General features: G+C 35.7%; 1 protein-coding gene across 1 annotated transcript in view; it reads right to left on the minus strand.

The window, feature by feature from the left end:
- The window catches only part of CNGB3 (cyclic nucleotide gated channel subunit beta 3), a 59,883-nt gene that overhangs the window by 11,813 nt on the left and 30,755 nt on the right, over positions 1 to 17,315 (minus strand). The window contains exons 8-13 of the mRNA XM_038128728.1: positions 15,452 to 15,538; positions 13,760 to 13,824; positions 10,158 to 10,280; positions 2,928 to 3,069; positions 906 to 1,065; positions 444 to 541 (exon numbers count right to left, since the gene is read on the minus strand). Coding sequence (XP_037984656.1) covers positions 444 to 541; positions 906 to 1,065; positions 2,928 to 3,069; positions 10,158 to 10,280; positions 13,760 to 13,824; positions 15,452 to 15,538 — 675 coding nt within the window. The remainder of the gene's footprint in view (positions 1 to 443; positions 542 to 905; positions 1,066 to 2,927; positions 3,070 to 10,157; positions 10,281 to 13,759; positions 13,825 to 15,451; positions 15,539 to 17,315) is intronic.

Genomic DNA, 17,315 nt, shown 5'->3' on the forward strand with positions numbered 1-17,315 from the left:
TTTGCACAAAAACTGACTATAATGCAGCTTTCTCTACACCAATGTTACATTGCCAGAACACAGAGCATGGGTGATATCTTAGGCACACCTGGATGGCCACAGCAAGATGGACTGTGTCAAAAGTTAGATTATTCTCTGACTGTTGAGATGAGTTATACTCCAAACTCACTCACAGTCTGACCATGCTATCAGCTATAGGATGTCATCATAACAGGACTTTGTTCTAATCTCATTTGTTTCTTTTAAGATCACTACCTTGACACAAAAGAAATCCAAATGCAGTCATTTGGATTTGTTCTGATGTCTCCATTCACTGAGATATTTCTTTGACTTATTTTTCCTTGCATACTAACAGACATGTACTTAAGTGATGCAAGTTGTACAAAACAAGGTTTGTGTATGGAATACCACATATTTCTGCATTCTCCTGTAAAACTACTTGCTTTGAATAAGTCCACTTTGTTGACAATGGCAAAGTTCACATCAATTGCAACAGCTAAGTGCATTTTGGTTGGCATCTGCTCCAGTAATTCTGATTCATCTGGAGAAAAAGAAAAAAAGACAAATTAAGCAATGTCCCCAAAAATTAGCAAAAATAACTTAATGGAGTTATTCTAACATTTATAAGTTCAAGTGAGGAAGCAGCTAATATGCTTTTACTAAGATGCTGAATAAATCTTGTCTAAAAATTATTACCAAAACATTGTAATAATGAATAGAGTTTGTGCAGTAGTAAGAATCATATTGCTTTGTAGTTTCTTTCTTTTCCAAAGTAAGTTGAGCAGCCTCCCCTCACTTCCCACATGCAATTCAGAAAAGGAGAAATGTGAATTTCACCCTATATCTGTATCTGTACAACCACTCTCACTGAGACATGCTAAGTAGCTGGAATTGGAAATCCTCACCCAGCATTCCTTGAGAGTCCCATGTGTATTCATACCACGTTCGAACACGATTTTGCACCAGTTTTGGAATAGAATAGGTGTTCATATAGGAGACAGTGTTGTCCACACAGGAACGAAAGTAGTTCTGCCCTGCTGTTGCTGCTCCAATTACGTCTCTCATCTGCAAACATCAATTGTTGTTACCACACATTTCAGAAAAAATAGTCTTGATTTTAACTTGTCAGCAACTTATGAAATAATACTTTTTGCAAAAAATTATGCATTCGGCTGCATGTTTTGAATCGGTGCTTCATCCGCTTTTTCGGAAACATTACAGATTTAATCTGATTGTCTGATTGCAACATGATTTTAGAGGAATTGTTTCTGGGTTTTAGTTTATTCTTCTGTCTTGTATTTCTGGACATGGATGAAAATTTTAGGTAATACTTTTCTTAAAAATCCATAGTAAAGCTACTCTGCATTTGGCATGCAATGCAAGTCAGAAGAAAAGCAAACTGGACTGAATTTCTGCAATAGCATCATCTGACACCACTAGAACTAAGATTGTGCCACTGTTTAAGTAGTTGAGATCAGTCCTAAGCTTTGAGAGCTGAAAGGTGACCTTAAAGTTTTTAGTGCAGGAACATCATTTAATATTTCAACTGAAATGTGATTCAGTTTTTAGAAAGTGGATGAGTTGATGTTCAGAGATGTTCCTTCTTCAAAAGAATAAGTATTCAGATGTGATTTTAGTGGAATAACTTCATGTGGCAGCTGCCAAGGATTAATGTGCCATGGGCTGAATTTTGCTCTTTATTACAGAAATGCAATTGATTGCAATGGGAATAACAATTTTTAGGCAAGTGTGCTAAAGCAGGAATTATAATCAACAAACTGCAGTGAAGCAGCTTGTGTGTTAAGGTTTAAAGTTTGAGACTGCAAATGACTACACTGGTTACAAAAAAGTCATCTGTAGAATCTTCTTGGGGAAATGAGGCTTTCATTGATAGTTACAACAACTCAGGAAAAAGTTATAAACATTCAAACGCTGAAGTTTAATTTTATATACTTGAATTCAGCAGTTTTCCAGAAGAAATATTTTATATGTATCTATTGTTGTATTTTTGGTAATGCTGGTTCAGGGAGGAATTTTAAATCCTATAAGGAAGAGTCTCTTCAGTGGCAGTGACCCCTTCTTGCAGTTCCAAATAGCAAAAGACATATGCAATCTCTAGCTGCTTTATTGAACTTTTCAAATGCTGTATTCAAAATAAGAATTAAATTTCAGTTTCAATTTAGTTTTTGTTTTTTTTTTAATAACTAATTTTATAACAGGCATGGAGAAATCAGAAAGTCTGGAATGGTTTCTACAGAAATTGATACGGCATTGCCTCACTCAGAAGCTGCAGCATTTATTTTTCTGTAGGCAATGTGTTTTAAAACCCATGATCTAAAGCCCAAGTTTAATAGTTACAAACCAGAAATATTTCAATTATGTTCATTTGGAAATATAACTGATTTTCTGTGCTATGGGCTTTTTTATTTCCCTCCTGCCAAATGGGAACCAAGTGAAATAAAAACCAGTTAATTTTCAGGTTGACAAATATATTGTAATTTGTGGAAGAGCCTAGAGTTCTAGTTTGACAAAAATAATGGGATTTCTATTAACAGAATCCTATCAGTAGTAGTACTGAGCATGACTTATTCAACAATCACAATTTTTATTTCAGATTTAACTGTATAATGCGAATGTAAAGGATTTGTCTCCTTGGCTGCAAGTAAGGAAGAAAAAAAGGAATTATACATAATTTCAAGAGTCATCTGTGTCCTGCAGAGTCTTAGCTTTTAATCAGCTTGTGTGCAAAAGAGCTGCAAAACAGGGAACTTATTAAACACGTGTATTTATCAGAAAAATAAGTATGCTTGATGGTAAAATAGAGGACAGAAACTAAAATTTTCTCAGAAGTAAAGGCCATTAAGTTGAATATATTATCACTACATTACAGTAATTTGAATCTAACTTGTTATTGATTTTTTATGTACCTGACCAATTAAGCTGGAGAAGACAAAGACGCCCATGAAATAATTCAGCAGTTGAAAAATGATCTCAAACAGAGTTTGTGGTTCTGCAAGGCCACCGATGGTGATTAAGCTACGAACTGCCCAGTAGTAACACCTCAGGTACCTGTGGATACAAACAGCATTTCTGTTAGACTGCAGTTACTTATGTGTTTGCAGTTAAGCATATGCCTACCTGAGCTGGACCTTTCAGTGATGCTTTTCACTCCAAAAGACTTTCAGCATTTTATAAAGGGTTGTGAATTTATAAATGATACAATTACATAGGTCAGGTAGAGTTGAATATCCTCACTCGCAGCAGAATAAGAATGTATGGGGCATGCAGCTGTAATTTAGTGTTCTCTAGTAATTCTAGGTAGCATTAAAGAAGAATTGTGTACAAAAGATGGACATTACAGTGTTAGAATGCTACCAGTGAAGATGGTCAAAAGCAGTGTAAAAGTGTGGGAGACTTCCCAGAGTCTCTCTGTAGCAGCATAATAGATGCTCAAACACCTGAAGGTCCCCTTCATGGCTTTAGTGTGATGACACCAGTGCAAAACCTTATGGTAGGAGTGACAAATGCAATATTCTTCTTGTGTCCATTTTCACTCCTTTTGATGTGCTAGTCTTTCTCCCACTCTGCTTCTGAGCACTCTTCATTGGCTCTACCTCCTGGGTGATGTCAAAAGAGTTACATATTTCCACAAGCTGTGTGTTAATTCAGCTTCTCCAAATGACTGATTCAGCACTGAAAGACTGACTTCTGTGTTAATATCTCCTAGCTGCTGGCCTCCACAGTGCCTTCTGTCACCTTAGCAAAATCTTTCTTGCCTTTTTCACTACAGAGCCTTTTGCCTTCAAGTCGTGTATTTCTACCACAAGTTTATGAAAGCAGCAAAGAACCTGGATAGAATGCTTTAAAAAACTGCCTTGGCATGTCTAAAATTCTGGTTTAAATTACTTTCTAGAACATGGTACCACAAGGAATGCATCACTGCAGTGGGGAATAACTAGTTCAAATCATCGTTGGGAGAATGCTATAATTTCCTTATTTTCTGAGCAAACAAGTAATTGGTTTCTATATATTTTCAAAAGCCTGCTATTAATTGGAATTTTACTTCCCAAGTTTCTGTACAATCAGACTTCGTCTTTGTTGATGATTAGGAATGGAACTTCATTTCCCTTAATTATAAAGTGGGATTTTCTATTGCTTTAGTTGTGACTACTTCTTCTGAAGCAATGATGATTCCTTGTGTGTGTTGAATTTATTTGCATATTAAATAATAATTTAAAAAAAGCCAAACAACCCCCCCACCCCCAGCACTAAGACACAGAAAAAATACTTTTGGAGTTTGTTTTGAAATAGAAAGTCTCATGTGCACCTTCTCATGCCTGCTCTGCACCTGAGGAGACCTGGTCTGCTTGCAGACATTAGGTCTATTTCAGACTCCTCTCTTTTTAAGATATGAACTCCACTATAATAAGAGGTTCATGTAATAATATAGCTGCCAGGTCTGTTTTGGGCAAATATGAGAAAATAAACTCACAATAACAACCAATTCCAATGAAGTTTGTTTTTTCTTAAATCACTTGAAAGTGTTTTCAAGTTTTTCACCCAAAATACAAGGTTTTACCAAGCAATTAATTTCTGTTTTTCATTACAAAGTTCCCTTTTTTCTTGGCTGCAGGTTAAGAAAATGCAGTAACAGTGATCACTTTTACCCTAGTTTTCTAGTTTTAGATGTTAACAGTTAGAACTGGCCGTTTACATTAAGAGTCCTTAAATAAAAAAAATTCATTGCATATTTTCCATCTTAACATTTTTGCTTGTTAGGGATGCAAAAAGAACTGCTGGATTACACCACAATAATATTTTCACTTATGATAAAAAAATCACATATGCATTTTTCCAGTAAAGTATGCATAAGTGGCAGCTTTTTCTTAGACTTCTCTAGATAAACAAATAATAAGAAAAAAGAATGAGGTCCATTTTGGAAGAATTACAGATTTAAGCATAAAATAATGCTTGGCTGAGGAGAATTATATGATGCATATTAATATATTGATTTGCCATAACTGAGAATGATGTGGTGCTTGAAACATGTATAATTGGGTAATATAGAAGTAAAGAAATTAACAATGTTTCTGTGGTACTTACTTAAGGAAAAAAAAGTAATTAAGCAAATCCCTCACCCTCAATGGTTCTGTGTGCCAAGATTGCAAACTCCACCATGACAGACAATATAGTCTTTATTCTGGGAATATCTACAAAGAATGCATGTAGCTCCTCAGAAGAATTTAGGGGTCACATTCTTGTTTGTAGTGTTGTATGTCCAAAATGTGAGGATTTTTTAATATCTTTCTACCCTTTACTGAGATTTAGTTAATATACTGTATTCTTCTGTGATTTTACTTCAAAAGAAACCTTCTATTGGCAAGGTACGTGATATTCACTATCTCTTTGGAACAGGTTTTCTCCATTTATGTATTTTTGTTTTTATTTTAATCTGAAATGGAAGTTGCACAGTTGAAATACGGAGCAGCTTTTTTCTTCCCTAAGAAGGGGGAGAAAATGAGATTGTAAATTTTGTTTGAGGAAAGCCAGAAAAAACAACTCCTATTTCAACAGTATTAGCAGCTCTGCTTCCTACCAGCATGTGTCTGGAAACTATCACTGTTCACTATACAGCTTACCAGCCTGCTATAAAATTACTGTTGAAGTAAACAACAGTCATGAGACAAGAAAGGGATTTTTTTCTCTGCACATCATAGAGAGTATGTTTATCCTTCAGGCAATCAGAGTACTAGATTTTTCCTTAAAAAAAAATCCTAGGTATGAAAACATTCAGAAACACTGCAAATAAGATACCTTATGTCAATAGAAATATCTTTTTCAGAAAAGTCCATTTCAGAGTGCACTAAACTTCCTTCATGGTTTTGGTAAGTGCAGGTAAATCAAATCCTTGTGCATGTGTCTCAGCTTTTAAGGTGGTGTTCATTTCAGCCCAGGGAAGCGTTGTTTCAGGACTATCACATTTGACTCCTCTCAGATTACAGCCAGGATGGGTTTAAGCAGAGTAAAGCAGCAACCTTTATAAACTAATTACTTCCTTTTTGGTACTTCTTTTAGAATGATGTGTCCATCAGGTGCCTGTTGGTCTGATGATCTCAGACACAGCGGAGCAAATTATAAAGCTTTTATTTAAAAAAGTATGGCTGTGGGTAGCAGGTCTGAAAGTCTGTCATATGAGCTGGGCTGGGCTGTGCATAGGCACAAAACTGTCTTTGCATAGCAAGCACTGCGATCGTGACACATCAGACCCATTGCAAGAGCAATGCACAGCTGAAACCCACAAGACAACCCACAAGTTTCAGGATTTGCCAGTCTCACTGTGCATTGGGCAATGCGTACCAAAGGAGTGGATTTGTTCTAGACACATACAGTGACCATTTTCTGGGACTTACAGATATACACTAAGTCTGTGCCCAGAACAGGAAGGCAGCACACTACAGAGAAACACAATTGGGATGCAAATAGATGTCTTAAATTTGCCAAAGAATTTTGCAGACTTCTTGCAAACAGCAGAAGTACACCGTGAGCAAAGTGAAATTGTTTTGCCTAAATTTACTGCTGACCTGGAGGTTTTGCATGAGAATTTCAGCTCCCTAGTTTTAGTTTCTCTTTGAACAATGATGAAAGAGAGATACTTCCTTGGAACAATTCAGAACAATGACATTACATTGAATCCCTAAAAAAAGATTTGTCCATTTTCCTCCAGAATTAGGGAGATTGATCTTTTACTTACATAGTTAAATTAGATTGTAAATAAACACATATAGTTGAAATTGTCCACTTAAGAGACCTTTTCAATATCTGCTACTTTCCTTGCATAGACTCTGCACTTTGGTGTTGCATTAGTGATTCTGTGCTTCTGTTTTAGGAGAGACAGAGGTCTTGCCTAACTCAAGCTGTGCACTTTTAATGCTGGAAACACCCTGTGTGGCTAATTTGGGTGTGTTGCAGGGAGGTAACGTTGATTGCCTTTTACATCTCAAGTCAAAGGCTTTGACTGGAGGCTGCTGTGCAAGAGAGTTCAATCTTGGACTGACACTAGCACTTTACAGCCTGGACAAGAACCAGAAAAGAACAGGGCTTGCAGAAATTTGCAGAAGAGCTACTTTGATAATTTTCCTTGTGGTTTAAATGTTGTGTATAGCTGTTAGTTATAGATTTAGTTCACCAGCTAGTGTGCCTGTTCAGGAACATATATGTAATCAAACTAATTATAGGAACTACTGTCTGTTAATTCTTTTTAGTCTGGAAAAAGAAAATAAAAATACCCTAGGAGTGTTGACATTTTTAAGAACTGGTTTTGGCCATAACTAGCAATATTTTATGGACAAAGCAGGGATTCCACATAAAGCATTAGGGCCATTAAATCAGTGCCAGATCATTTTCTGTGGATCAATGTAATCTGAGATGGCTAGAATTTTGGTTTACTTGTCAAACTGCTTACCATAATTTTTCAAAATTAGCTTAGCAGCTATGTATCCCTAGTATTCTTTCTGAATATGTTCCCATTCTCTGTAAAAGTACTGGCGTATTTGGCTTAAAATATTGTCAACCCTGAATGCTCTGTGAAAGAAAAATTATAAGTTCACTGCTGTGCCATAATAAATGCTGCAGTACTAGTCACTTTTCCAGACAAATTGTTCTTAAATCTGCTTTCCTAATAAATGAATATACCTAGAAGTATCTTGTCTGGTAAGTTTAAATTCACTTACATCTCTAATTATAACTAATGTTCACACAATGCCTCTGTGTGTGAAAAAATCCTCAAACATTTGATGATTAGATTTTATGTCATGCTTAATTCTCTAAGGCAATGACTATTCCACACAGTCAGCTTTTGCTGTTAGTGATATACTGTTAGTTATACTTTATGAAATGCAGATCATTGTAGAATACTCTTTGGGGTTCCATGTTCATGGTGTTATATATTCCAGTGTGAGTTAGATACAGGCAAAAGAATAAAATCATACAATCAACAAACAATTGTTAGGATGAAGTGGATTAATGGCTTAAAGAGGTTTAGGTGGATATATCATAGAACCATTGAATGTTTTGGGTTGGAAGGCACTTTAAAGATTATGCAGTTCCAACCCTCCTACCATGGGGAGGGACACCTTCCACTAGATCAGGTTGCTCTGAGTGCCATCCAGCCTGATCTTGAACATCTTCATGGATTGGGAGTCCACAGCCTCTCTGGGCAATGTGTTCCAGTGGCTTACCCCTTAATAGTAAGGAATTTCTTCCTAATATCTATTTTAAATGTATCCCTTTTCAGTTTAAAGCCATTCCCCCTTGTTCTATCTCTGCCTGCCCTCATAAAAATTCCCTGTGCTGCCTTCTTGTAGGCTCCCCTTTAGGTACTGGAAGGTTCTATTGGTTCTTCCCATGCCTTCTCTTCTCCAAGCTGAACAGTCCCAGCTTTCCCAACCTGTCTTCACAGGAGAGGTGCTCCAGCCCTGTAATTCACTTAGTGGCCTCCTCTGGACTTGTTCCAACAGATCAATGCTTTTCTTGTATTTGGCTATTTAGATATCCAAACATGAACTTTATTTAAGAATCTCAGTTTAATGCAGAACTTGAATTATCATTTTATTATCACTGTTTATAAAGCAAATCTGCTCTAAATTCCATGTGATTGAAGTATGACTTCATTTGAGAATTTTTTTTGTTTCCTTATGGAAAAAGTTGCACAAAATATTAAAAAACCTGGCCACTGTGAATGCACGGGGCATTGTCTATAGGAAAGCCAGTAAATAATTTCTACCAATTGCTTTTCTGAGAAAAATTTGAAATATTTTTGTCTATGAAAAACAGGTGATTCTTTCTTGCTTGTTCTCTAGACTGTTCTGAAGAAGCATTATAAACTTGAAGACTGATTAAACTCTCTACTTTTGGACTTTACAGGTTTCTTATTCTTATGAACCTTACTTTTTGGGTATGAGACAAGTATTCCTAAGAATCACATTAAAAAAAATAACTATAATGGAAACTGCTTCTGCATTTTTCTTGTCAGATTTCTGGAAACCTCAATCCTGCAAATAAAGCTTCCCTTCCTGCAGCTATAGCTTCACTTACATAAGCGGTTCCACTAAGTTCCATGACCCTGCTTGCACATGTCTGTCTGCAGTACTCAAGCTCTGTATTTTAATGGTCTGTGGAGACTTCAGATATATCATTCTTTTTTTTCAAGAGATAACCCTATGTATAAAAAATCAGTGCTGGCTTACACATAGGGTGGCTAGCTCTTCAAGATAGTGACTTGACACCAAACTTGTGAAGTCTGACACAACTACAAACAAGAGGAGCACATGTCCAAGAGAAAGGTGAAAAGTTGTTTAGAAGGCAATTTATGACAGCAGTAGGATACTATATGTGGTTTTACAAGGAATGTAATCAAAGAAAAAATTGAGCTTCTGTGGCTTTAACTATATTATAGCCTTTGAAAGAAATGAATGTTCATACAATTGAACCTACTAGATATATCTTTACAAAACTACACAATATATTATGATATAAAATATATTTTCTTTTTTCTCTTACTTCCTCTCGATTATCTTAATAAATGGTCCTTACTTTACACCCAACCAGTGCTGTCACAAGGAGTTTTTTCTAAAATTGTGCCAAAATCATAGTTTCCTCTGAAGACGCTCTGCCACATGTTTAAGCATGACCTTCTCAAAAAATCAGAGAGACCTGGTGGAATTTTTTCAGATCAATCACCATTGTGTAGAGGGACTAAAATGTTGCACTTCAATGACACAATGCTGAGTGGCAGCAAAAAAACTCCCTAACTGTCCCTGTGTTTCCTTTGAGGGATTGCTATACAATCCTTCTAACAGTTCCCATGTGCATATGCAATCAGTAAGTTTAATTTATGACCCTTGTTGCTTTCTAAATGTTTAATTAGGTCAGCACTTAGCACTGACTCATAAACCTATAAAAGCTGAAAGTGGTGAACTGATTATTCACTGCACCTGCCCTCCAAATATGTGTTAGTATTGAAAGCTGCTTATCAGCAGTCATGATACTAAAAGTTTGCTATCCAAGCACTTAAAAAGTAAACAGTGGCATGGGAGAAGGATGGGGAGGCAGGAGTGAGCAAAATAAAAAAAAATTTCTTGCAAAAGAAAAGGACTTACATGTTTCCTTCGCCATCATACACCCATCTAGTGCTGCCAATTCCTTCATAGTCTGAAGCCCAATAATACAGGCATGCATTAATGTGCAAGATAAACAGCAAGTATCCAGTTGTTCGAATGACCCTATAAAAGTCAACAGATTCCTGTAAAACAACTTAAATTTTTTCTTTTTTTTTTTTTTGTACATAGAACCCATTACTTTTTTGGATTAACAATGTTAATGTTAAGCACATGCTAAGTAGTTCCCCACCTGTATTGAGTCTATGAAAAAAATAGCTGGCAGTTACCCATCTCTCACATCTGTCCAAGGTCAAATAAATATCTTCCCTAGAATATTTGACATGGGGTAATTTTTAAACTATGGTTCCCTGAGGAGTTTACAGTCCACTTCTTTAAATGGCTATGAATATTTCCAGAAATTTGAAGCTATATTAATGAGGGTACAGGGTAAAAAAAAAAAAAGTGTTTCCTAGACTCTATCCAAGATAGGCTCTAAACTTGTGAACCAAAGCCAAGAAATGTCTGAGGTCAGAAATGAACTGCTTTACAAGACCTGTAGTATAAAACCTGCAGTAGATCCTCTAAATAGTGTGATTTAGTCCCTACAGCAGGAGTTATATCATTCCTAATCCCAGTTCTTATGCTTGTGGCCAGTGCTTTGAAGAATAACAATGATGAACTACTTAAGCACCAAGCAGCTTTCTGTTTAATACAATAATGATCTCATTGTATAACCTCTGTTCAGAGCATGGGGATCAAAAGAAATGTCTCCTGCATTTAGATCTCTATTGAAATATTCATACAAGCAGGGGATAAATAAGCAGGAAAAGTGCAAGACTTGCCTAAACACAGGCTGGCAGTTAATGAGTTTATCTGCTACAGCTAGAATTCAATGCAGTATGCAGTACAGAATAACTGAGTAAGTGCTTTTGTGAGAATTTAATAAGATCTAACAAAGTTGAGTCTATAAACAAAGGTAATGGGAGCTAATATCTCTGTGGTTACTTCATTAAGCACTCCTTTGCTGCTTCTTCAGGTACCTTTTTTATGCCCTTCTTGTTCTTTCCATGCTGTTAGATAATCCACCTATGTGTACTCTTCTTTATGATGCTCACAAATGAATGCTATTTCTCTGTTTAAAAGTTGGTGTGCTTCCAAGACAAGTCTGTTTAGGATTGCAAGCCCCAGAGAACAGCAGAGAGCTGTTGTGATCTAGTAATGTTGCAATATTATCCATGCTAGGTCTTCTGTTCAAGTTTGAATCCACAAAAGTGAACTCCTGAGGTCTGAGTGAAGATTACAGAAACCTCTGCTGTGTTATATTTCTCCAGACATATGTTGAATATATCACAATGAGAAGATGCAACTCATGATAGCGCTATTCCTACAAACTCAAACTTATTAGTTGAAGAAAAGAATCCCCCTTGCTATAGAAGCTTAGTTTGATATTATCTTGTTAATTGGTGCCTTATTGCTCAAAGTGTGGTTATACCAATCTCAGACCAAAGCAAGATTGCCACATTAAAATTAAATGCAGTAGTTTGCACAAAAAGACTGGGATTTTAAAGGTTTTTTAGCTCCTGCTTGTACTCTTCTGTATAACTACCTCTGTTCTCCATTTGTCAATGAGAAAACTGGGAGTCAGTGTTTTCTGAAGTATGAATTAGAAAATAGATTCACTTTGAAATATTTAGATTCTGCAGTTTACATTCTGCAAGTGATTTAATACTGGAAATCTGAGTGGGCCTTTGGCCAGGAAGCAAAGACACAAGCAGCAAACACAGTTGTGGTTCTTAACTGATATCGTGCTAAAAAAACTCTGACAGGGCAGAGTAGCTGGCTCTGCTACTACATACATTTTAGAGGACCAGTGAGATCTTGCTCTGTGTGTCTTAGCCTTTCCAAATGAGCACCTTTCCTGTATTTGACATGTAAATAAATATCACATCCTTCAAAGCTGATCTAGCTTGAGCATATACACATCCCCTTTACAATTTGTCCTTTGAACATTCATCTCCCATTCCATATTTTCATAATAGTGTGAAACTCTGTCCCTTGAAAAACTTTATTTGGGTGAAAATGAGTTTTGAATTTGTTCCCATTTCTTTGACATCCATATACATACAACAGTATTGTTACATAAAAACTAATTACTTGATTCAGAATTATCTATATTATTATATATTACCTGTATTATATGTACTGTATCTCTCAATACTCACCACAAGTATTATGGGACATACAGAAAAAATGTTGAAGTATCACTCCAAAAAGCAAAGGATATAATATGGAAAATAATTAATTTTAAAACAATTAATTTTAAAGCTTATCAGTATTAGAAAAGTTAAACACCATAAGCAGATGAAGGCCCATGTTTTTGAAAAATTAAATTAGAAACCGAAGAAGGCAGAGATTCAGAAACTGACAAGAAATTTCTTCATCCTGTGGAAATTCAGTCCTCTCTTGAACCAAAAGAATTTTTAAAAAATAAAAAAACCAAACAAACCAAAGAAAACCCAAATCAAACCACAACAAAATCTTCCATAAGTGAAAAGAGAGGTAAATATAAGAAAAAGTTTTGTGAAGGTCAGCTTCTCAAAAATATTTCAGTAGAACTTTCAAACTTTTAAGTTTTGTTTTATTTCACAGGTACATGGAAAAATGAAAGAGCAGATATTTGAATCTCCTTTTGAACTTTATCTTGTTTTTAAATCTCAGAAAATATCTCATTTGAATGTATTAATATCAAGTGTACTGTTTAAGTGCAATAATCTCTGAAATGAAATAAGGTGGTAACCAATATATTTCTACAGCACCAACAGACAGGAAAAATACATGCCCCAAAACTGGGACAGGGAAAAGGATTTGTCGGTGCAGGAATTACGCAAGGTAAACCAGTCCTGATGACATTGACAATAACGATAACAAAGCAGATGGGTTCATTGGATCTTGGCAGCATCACTGGCAGCTGAGGCGCCTATGAAAATTGCCATAGCTATGTCCATGGACTGCTTGAATTGGATCCAAAATTCTTTCTGTCAGTGCAGAAGGTGAGAACACAGTTCAGCAGACTACAGTTATAATCACTATTTGTGAACTGTGCTGAATTGATCCTCATTCCAGCTGTAGTCAGTGCAGTGGAGGATCAAGTTTCTGTATATTCCAGGTTCATGGGGAGAGCATGTTTAAAGAAAAATGTTGACATAGGCTCAGGCTCATAACTCCTATTAAGTACAAATAAACAGCTTCTGAGGATTTGGAACCACTATGAGCAACCTAAAGAAAGTGTTCTTTAGCTCTTTCACTAAAGAAACTTTCTGAAATTTCTGATCAATTAAATTTTGGCAGAAGCCTCAGTTTGGTGAAAATTTTTCCAGAACCAGGCCAGCTGAACCGAGCTAGATTTTATACGTAAGTGAGGCCTTATATATATATTATTTTAATGATTACCATAAAGGCAGCTATTTAAAAAAAAACCCTTTAAATCGAACAGTTAAAGATGTATCATATTCCACCCAATGCTTAACTGACAACTCATGAAATAATTTGAAATGCATTCTGTGCCAAGCTTTGCATGCTACTTGAGTTTTATCAGCACATACCTGTAGATGTATGCTTTTTCCATAATAGCTTCCAAACGATCATTAAACTCAAAGAATGTGTTATGCTGAATGGAAAACAAATGAAAGTAATCCAATCATTATTTTTCAGTACACATTTTTTTAATAATAGTACTGGCATCCATTCACATACACATTTTGAAAATGGATTTTTCAGTAATCAAACTTTCTATAAATATTGGTTCTGGTCAGGACAGGGTCAATTTTTGCAGTAGCTGGGAGGGGCATGGCTAGGATTTATGTTATTCTGTACAATCCCAGGTCATTGGTGGGAGTGGGATAAAGGGACTGTTTCTTCTAGGAAAGAAAGGTGTTCCTTCCTGTTGAGAAAATCTAGCAGAGGGAGCTATCTGGAATTGTTTATTACTGGGGAGTTTTTCCATGTGAATCACTTATTTTCTTACACCCTCTGTCATTAGCAATGCTGTTGTTAGTGTTCATTTTCTTGTCTCACCCTTGTTTCCAGTAAATTGTTCTTATCTCAACCTGTGATCATTGCCTTTTGTGCCTCCAGTTGAGGGGGGACAGGCATACAGTTTTAGTGGGAGTACTAAATTGGAGAACACTATTCCTAAACCATGACAAACATTTAACAAAAATATGAGCTGAAAAACAAAGATAAATTTGAGTCAAGTGTTTTTCTGGGTGTTGATTGATTACAGAAATAACCTTTCTGTTTTGGTCACAGTACTGCAGGTGAACAACTTCTGCTTCCTCATACAGATAAAATTGCTTGGGCAACACGATCACAAAGAATGATATGCATTTTTTCTCTTCCTGAAATTCCAGCAATTCTCCAGTAAGTGATTATATGTATCAACAGCCACATACTAGAGGATACTCTGTGGTAGGCAGCTGTATCAAATTCTTCCTGCTTAGTATTTGCAGTTGATCATTAGTGATTGCATGTAGCTTTTTTCTTTGTTTTTGTTCAATACACAGCTGGTTGCCTAATACAAGGTACTATTTAACTTTTCTTTCTTTCATAATATTTTAGTTCTGATTTAAGGAATTTTGAAGTTTTATTGAATACCAAAGTGAAGAACACCTTCATTTTGTTATCAGAGTTCTTGTATTCCCCCCCAGCTTTAAATGAAAACCAATTCTTTGTCAACATATTGATTGTGTGCAGAGAAATGCATTTAGCTACAGAGTGGCCTGCCAGGTACTGTGTCCTAATCCCTTCCCAGACCTTTAATTACACAACTCCAAGGTCTTTGGAGTCTATTGCAAAAGTAGGTTTGTGCTTGATAGGTATTCTGTGTATAGTTTATGTCCTCAAAATTACCTCCCATGTTTTTAAACACCTGACATAAACAACACAAGGGGAAGGTACATTGGCATTACTTTGTGATTTTTCTTAAACATTTGAAAACTAAGCAGGTAATTTGAGATTAATCTAATTTAAATAATGTAAACAACCTAGCTTTAATAAAAAATACATTTTTGATATTAGGAAATAATAAAGCCAGAAGAAAAATAAAAAAAATAGGGCTTAATTTGGCTAGACTATAACTTGAATTTTTTGTTTCTTTATTAAGTTATGTTGTCCCTTAGCCTGAAGATACTTTACAGTTTCTAAATTTCATGTTCCTAAATATTATACAAAAATTTCTGTCACATTGCAAGAACACCTAGGTGTGGTGAGACATCTATCACTAACACAGATCTTACCTTTAGCATCCTGTTTGCTCGAAGTGCTGGATTAAATCCAAAGAAGAAGTATAAAATGTCAAATGGAAACACTGATATCACATCAAGCTGTTAAAGAGCAGAGAGATCAATTTAAACTTCATAGTAATCATAATGCATTTATTTGCTGTCAAAAACCTGCTTAGACTGAATCATGACTGTGATAATATTTGAAGAGTCAGCATGCTAAGCATGTAGCTTCCTAGGTACTGGCAGGTAAGATTATCTCCTTGAAAACACCAGCAGCTTGGCTCTGCCCTGCTTTTGAGTCCCCTGTGCCTGAGATTTTAATCTGTTTCATGTGGCTTATTAACAGTATTTCATATACTTGATTATTAATGCATTCTGTTTTTTCATTTGTAGTTCTGATCAGACTAAAATGTTTGGCATGGAGCTGGTGAGTGCACGTGGGGAGGCCACTACACAAACACTTCTGAAATGTCCTTTAAAACACTTCTTAAAAGCACTTCTTAAAGGTCCTTCTTAAAAGCTTTTAAAACAAGGCTGCCTAAAGCAATTTGAGGGAGCACAATGAATTAAATTTCTTTCTTGCAAGCTGCAGAAGGCATGTGTTCCAAACAACAGATTCATTGTACGATAATAAATTTGGTTGCGTTGGTGTTTTTTTGGGTTTTCTTTTGGGTTTTTTTGGGTTTTTTTGGGTTTTTTTTAATTTTTTTTTTTTTAGTTTGTTGGTTGGTTTGGGTTTTTTTTTAATAGATTTTTTCTTCTATCAAATTTGTATGCTGCTTCTTCCCATACCACTAAGGTTTTCAACATCTCCCTGCAGTCTATCAACTACATGATTACTCTTCTTATGTGTATCTTTATTTTTCCTAAGATAGAGAAGAAAACCTGTGGCAAATTTGTCTTTTCCTTTTTAAAGGTCTTGGAAAACCTTGTTTTGTTGCTGTTATTGCTTGGAAATAAGAGAGGGATGTGGAACGCTGGGCTTCATCTCACTGAATCAGAAATGCCTTTGCTCTGAGGGACGTAAATTGTGTTGGCAGCAACCAGCCTGCAGCCCTGACCTTTTATTCCATGCAGGTAAGAAGCAATTAATACCTGAACAGTGTGCAAAGTAAATGAAAAAATTGATTGAGAGAAACAGCCTCTTATGGTCTCTCTTTCTCTCCCACTCTCAGACATATGTCTAAGAGGAGGGAAAATTTAGTCATAAGTGCATTAATATAAGTAACTGCTAATTATTACTTAATCATATGAAAAATTCCCACATTAAATCTGTATCTTTCATGTTGTGAGAACACTGAACTTTCATTAGTTTTTTCAGAAATCAAGAGCCCTAAACATACAGCAAGTGCGAACTTAAAATAAACCCATACAAATCCACTTTGACTATATGGTGTATATCCTGCACTTTTGGATAGCTTAATATCAAGTATTTAAGTAATAATACCACAGTCACTGAGAAAAAAGTAACTGTGAACAAGGCAGGTGCAAAAGTAGAGAAGAGGAGAGGGCAATATCTGAGTTGTGTGCTTAGTGTCACAGAGCTGTAAGTTCATCAGGAATTCAATAAACTACCTATCTTCCATTGACGAAATAACCCCAACATTTAGGAGCAACATTAACAATTTTCCTAAATCAAATGCATCTTTGACTTTATAAAGTGTCATGACTATAAAAAAAAATTTAATTTGAATTTTTGACTCCTGTGAGTGATGAAATGTTCAGTTCAATTAGGTACTTCAAAAGAATTTACAGAAAAGAGTTATCATCTCTCTTCAAGAGTTTTAGTATTTTTTATCGAATCTCTGACAAATGGGGCTATTGTCTTTAGTGTGTGCTGGGATGACCTCTCAAAAACTAATCAAATTCTATTTTA

This window comes from Motacilla alba, chromosome 2 (assembly GCF_015832195.1).
Source record: "Motacilla alba alba isolate MOTALB_02 chromosome 2, Motacilla_alba_V1.0_pri, whole genome shotgun sequence".
Taxonomy (NCBI): domain Eukaryota; kingdom Metazoa; phylum Chordata; class Aves; order Passeriformes; family Motacillidae; genus Motacilla; species Motacilla alba.